The sequence below is a fragment of the Coregonus clupeaformis genome, chromosome 10, assembly GCF_020615455.1.
Source record: "Coregonus clupeaformis isolate EN_2021a chromosome 10, ASM2061545v1, whole genome shotgun sequence".
NCBI classification, from domain to species: domain Eukaryota; kingdom Metazoa; phylum Chordata; class Actinopteri; order Salmoniformes; family Salmonidae; genus Coregonus; species Coregonus clupeaformis.
This window is the reverse complement of record NC_059201.1, coordinates 35,442,182-35,447,024: the sequence shown is the minus strand read 5'-3', so window position 1 is coordinate 35,447,024 and position 4,843 is coordinate 35,442,182. Positions and strand designations below refer to the sequence as shown.

The following is a 4,843-nucleotide window of genomic DNA, read 5'->3' as shown; positions in this document are numbered from 1 at the left end:
TCTGTTCTGCTGACAGGATGTTTGTGATGAGAGAAAGAGGAGGGCTAAAGACCGAGAGAGAAGAGGAGAGACTGACAGACAGACGAACAGACAGACAGACATACAGATGAACACACATACAGATGAACAGACAGATGAACTGACAGACAGATGAACAGACAGAAGAGAGAGGGGTAGATAGAGTACCTCATCTACTCAGTGCTCCTACTGAAATGGGACAAACGGAAGCTCAGGACCAAAGCCAATATGGTGTCATTATTATGTGTGTACCGTGATTAAAACCATAAATGAACCACTGGACGTGTGAAATCATAATGCGGTTTAAACATTTGTTTATGTTGATATGATTGCCAGGCTACAAAGTCACAAGGGAGGACATACAGTGAGTGACATCAGCTGCCATCAGACATGAAACATGAGGGAATTACATATAGAGAACACACTCACAGAGCACACACATATGGTAGCCATTTGATTAGCTATTTAGCCGTCTTGTTTAGTAGTCTTATGTCTTGGGGGTAGAAGCTGCCGCTTGACATGCGGTAGAGAGAACCGTCTGTAGCTTGGGTGGCTGACAATTTTTTGGGCCTTCCTCTGACACCGCCTGGTATAGAGGTCCTGGATGTTAGGGAGCTCGGCCCCAGTGATGTATTGGCCATACGCACTAGCCTCTAGCGCCTTGCTGTCGGTTGCCAAGCAGTTGCCATACCAAGATGCTCTCGATGGTGCAGGTGTATAACCTTTTGAGGATCTGAGAGCCCATACCAAATATTTTCAGCCTTCATTGTGCAATTACTGAATATCTACAACCTCCCAAGTTCAAATCATTCCAACTGGTTTGAGAATGACAGATAAAGAGTAGGCTGACAAACAGGAGGTTTTCCTGAGTAAACAAACAACTAAACGCATCACAATGTAAACTAAATACACTTTCATAATGTGAAAGTCAAAGGTGTTTGTGTGTGACCATTATGTGTGCGTGGGTGGGTGTTTGTGAGAGGGGTGTTCTGCAAACCGTTGGGGGAATTTCTGTCTCATGGGGAACAAGCTCACTGCGTCATGTGGTTTCTTAAAATACAGATGATGTATTGTGACATGGAAATTTAATAATTTTCCTCATCATAACACAATAGACTACAGTGCCTTGCAAAAGTATTCAGCCCCCTTGGCGTTTTTCCTATTTTGTTGCATTACAACCTGTAATATAAATTGATTTTTATTTGGATTTCATGTAATGGACATACACAAAATAGTCCAAATTGGTGAAGTGAAATGAAAAAAATAACTTGTTTCAAAAAAATGTATAACGGAAAAGTGGTGCGTGCATATGTATTCACCCCCTTTGCTATGAAGCCCCTAAATAAGATCTGGTGCAACCAATTACCTTCAGAAATCACATAATTAGTTAAATGAAGTCCACCTGTGTGCAATCTAAGTGTCACATGATCTCAGTATATATACACCTGTTCTGAAAGGCCCCAGAGTCTGCAACACCACTAAGCAAGGGGCACCCTCAAGCAAGTGGCACCATGAAGACCAAGGAGTTCTCCAAACAGGTCAGGGACAAAGTTGTGGAAAAGTACAGATCAGGGTTGGGTTATAAAAAATAAAAATAAACTTTCGACATCCCACGGAGCACCATTAAATCCATTATAAAAAAATTGAAAGAATATGGCACCACAATAAACCTGCCAAGAGAGGGCCGCCCACCAAAGCTCACGGCCCAGGCAAGGAGGGCATTAATCAGAGGCAACAAAGAGACCAAAGATAACCCTGAAGGAGCTGCAAAGCTCCACAGCTGAGATTGGAGTATCTGTCCATATGACCACTTTAAGCCGTACACTCCACAGAGCTGGGCTTTACGGAAGAGTGGCCAGAAAAAAGCCATTGCTTAAAGAAAAAAATAAGCAAACACGTTTGGTGTTCGCCAAAAGGCATGTGGGAGACTCCCCAAACATATGGAAGAAGGTACTATGGTCAGATGAGACTAAAATTGAGCTTTTTGGCCATCAAGGAAAACACTATGTCTGGCGCAAACCCAACACCTTTCATCACCCCGAGAACACCATCCCAGTGGCTAGATGTGCCAAGCTTATAGAGACATACCCCAAGAGACTTGCAGCTGTAAGGGGGAGGGGGGGTGAATAGTCATGCACACTCAAGTTTTCTGTTTTTTTGTCTTATTTATTGTTTGTTTCACACAAAAAATATTTTGCATCTTCAAAGTGGTAGGCATGTTGTGTAAATCAAATGATACAAACCCCCAAAAAATCCATGTTAATTCCAGGTTGTAAGGCAACAAAATAGGAAAAATGCCAAGAGGGGTGAATACTTTCGCAAGCCGTTGTAAATGTATTGCATTCGTACTTCTTCATAAACTACGTACATGGATGTATTCACTGTTGTCTATTATTTTACTATCCTCTACTACTATCTTTCTATGCTGTATTGTGACTATACTGTGTTATGATGTTACTAGAACCAACCTCCCAGGGTGTACAGTATGACAGTGATGTCACTCACTGATGCTGCCATGGAAGCCCCATGTTTATAGGTTCAATGTACTGTAGGCTAATGGCAACAGAACAAGTTCAGAAGTTCATGGAGTTTTGTCTTTGGGCTCAATCACCAACAAATTACTCCATAATAATGATTGGAAAGAATGGTGAAAAGCAAAATATGTCTATATCATCATCTGTAGCAGTAGCCTAGTAGTAATATAGTGCAGTAGTAGTAGCCTATACTAGGCCTATACATAGCGTAGTAGTAGTAAAATGAATAATAGTACTGTAGTATTAGTAGAAGTAACCTAGTAGTAGTTTAATCCCTGTTTAGCCTACACTGTCATGTAAAAACCCTGAATAATCCCTGGATTAGGTACACTGCCGCTTTAAGAGTGCTCGTCCCCCTGTGGCATTTAAACGCTTTCAGATTCATCGTTGGGGATGTGTCACACTCCATGCCTGGCTCGCGCTTCAATTTAGTTTACATTCACCGCACACGCACGGATACACACACTGCTCACATTTACACACATTAGGGCATTGGATTAGGAGCAGGGCAATGGCTTCAGTGAGTGTGGTAGGACCAGGACAGCATCGCCCGGCTCCAGAACAGCAGTGTTTCTTTTTGAAGAAAATAACGTTATCGAGGAAAACCTCCCAGGATAAGATGATGTTCAGGAAGAGCTCGGTGACGGCGGTGTCAGCAACCACAGCATCCCCGCTAAACCCGTCCCAGACCCCGGCACACCAAGGAGCCGTAGCCGGGGTAGGAGTAGGGAATCCCGGGGTGAGATGTGGGGCTCAGCCGAGGCTGGTGCCACGTAGCTTGGACAGAGAAAGCGACAGCAGCAGCCCTGACTGTGGGCACACCGAGAGAGACACGACAGCCGCGAGGCAGAAGGACACTGGTCAAAGCGGACGGAAGGCAAGCGGCAATGGCTATGTCGGTGATCGAGGGAGTTCAATGATGACCGTCACAAATGTTCTGTCAAGCACATTGGCTAATGGACAGATAGCAGATGCCAAGTGTGACAGATCAAGCGCGCCCACAAACGGACACACGGGCGCACACTCTCATCGGGACCAGTCAGTCAGGATGCGCGCATCCCCCAGCCCTCCTGGTGAGACCACCGGGCCGGGGACCAAAGGGGACACCGGGGGGCCGCCGATGGAGCGGTTGACACAGGGAAGGACAGGAGTCGTTAAACTCGCGCGCACAGAACCCCACCGGATGGAGGCCTGGTCAATATTTGCCTCCCAGGAGGACCCGCGCGTGCGGGCGGAGACAGGAGAGGGCCACCTGTTCTGGACCAGAACAGTTACGCAGGACTGGTGCGACGTGTGTAACCAGCCAATCAACGCGCAGCAGGCGCTCAAGTGTAAAAGTAAGTAGTAGGCTACACCATGACTGGAGAGGACAAATACATTTCCAGTTATCCAGGGGAAGGTGTAACTGTTCCTTTACTAATATAATAGAGATGGTTTGTGCTTGATTCATTTCTTTCACCTGGTGAGATATGGGATGATAGTGCAGAATTGCTTTGATGGGTGTGCTGTGACATCATGGTTTGGAGATGAGGCTTGGATATTGACCTCATACCAAGGTGGATGCTGCTGGCTGTTGCGTCCAGCTTTAATGTGAAGGGCACTATCAGGCCAGGACTAAAATAGCAATATACTCTTCAGAGAGAGAGAGGGATAGAGCGTGACTTTGCCAAGTATTCAGAGCTGCAGCCAGTAACCTCCTACAGAAACCTCATTATCTTGTCCTCCCAGACTCGTCTCTCTGTCCCCCTATCCTCCTCCAGCCTCCCCTGCCCCGCCTCCCAATGTCTCAGTGTCACAGCCTGATTTGAAAGCACAGCTTCAGGAATTAGCCTACACAGAGAGACAGGAATGAGGGAGTGAGAGAGAGAGAGAGCGAGAGAGAAAGCGAGAGAAGGACAAAGTTAGTTTGAGGAGTCTAGAGTTATGCGTGTGTGTTTGTGTAATATTAACCTAGTGCATGTGTCAGTACTACCGTAGGCCATCTGCCATTGTCATATCTGTATGGGGATATTTTGGTCACAGTTATCTTGTCATGTGTGACTGCTCTGGAGGGTTAGGGGAGGGCATGTTTGTGTCTGTGTGTGCGCATGCGTTCATAATCTGTGTGTGTTTTAACTGGAGGTTCAAAAAGACATAGCTCAGGTGTCATCTGGCCCACATTTAATCCTACTGTTCTCTCTCACCACTGTTCTCTCTCACACACATCACACTACTTTCTTCGGTACGCATAGCATCTTTCTGCTCTACTTCCACAGTGTTAACAACGCAACAACAGTGACTCAAGCGCTGAC

General features: G+C 45.8%; 1 protein-coding gene across 2 annotated transcripts in view; it reads left to right on the top strand.

The window, feature by feature from the left end:
- The first annotated feature begins 2,958 nt into the window (after positions 1-2,958).
- Positions 2,959-4,843, top strand: part of LOC121574827 (ras association domain-containing protein 5) — a 45,653-nt gene continuing 43,768 nt past the window's right edge. For both annotated transcript variants that reach the window (XM_041887438.2, XM_041887437.2), the window contains exon 1: positions 2,959-3,889. In XM_041887438.2, coding sequence (XP_041743372.1) covers positions 3,064-3,889 — 826 coding nt within the window. In that variant the 5' untranslated portion in view covers positions 2,959-3,063. The remainder of the gene's footprint in view (positions 3,890-4,843) is intronic.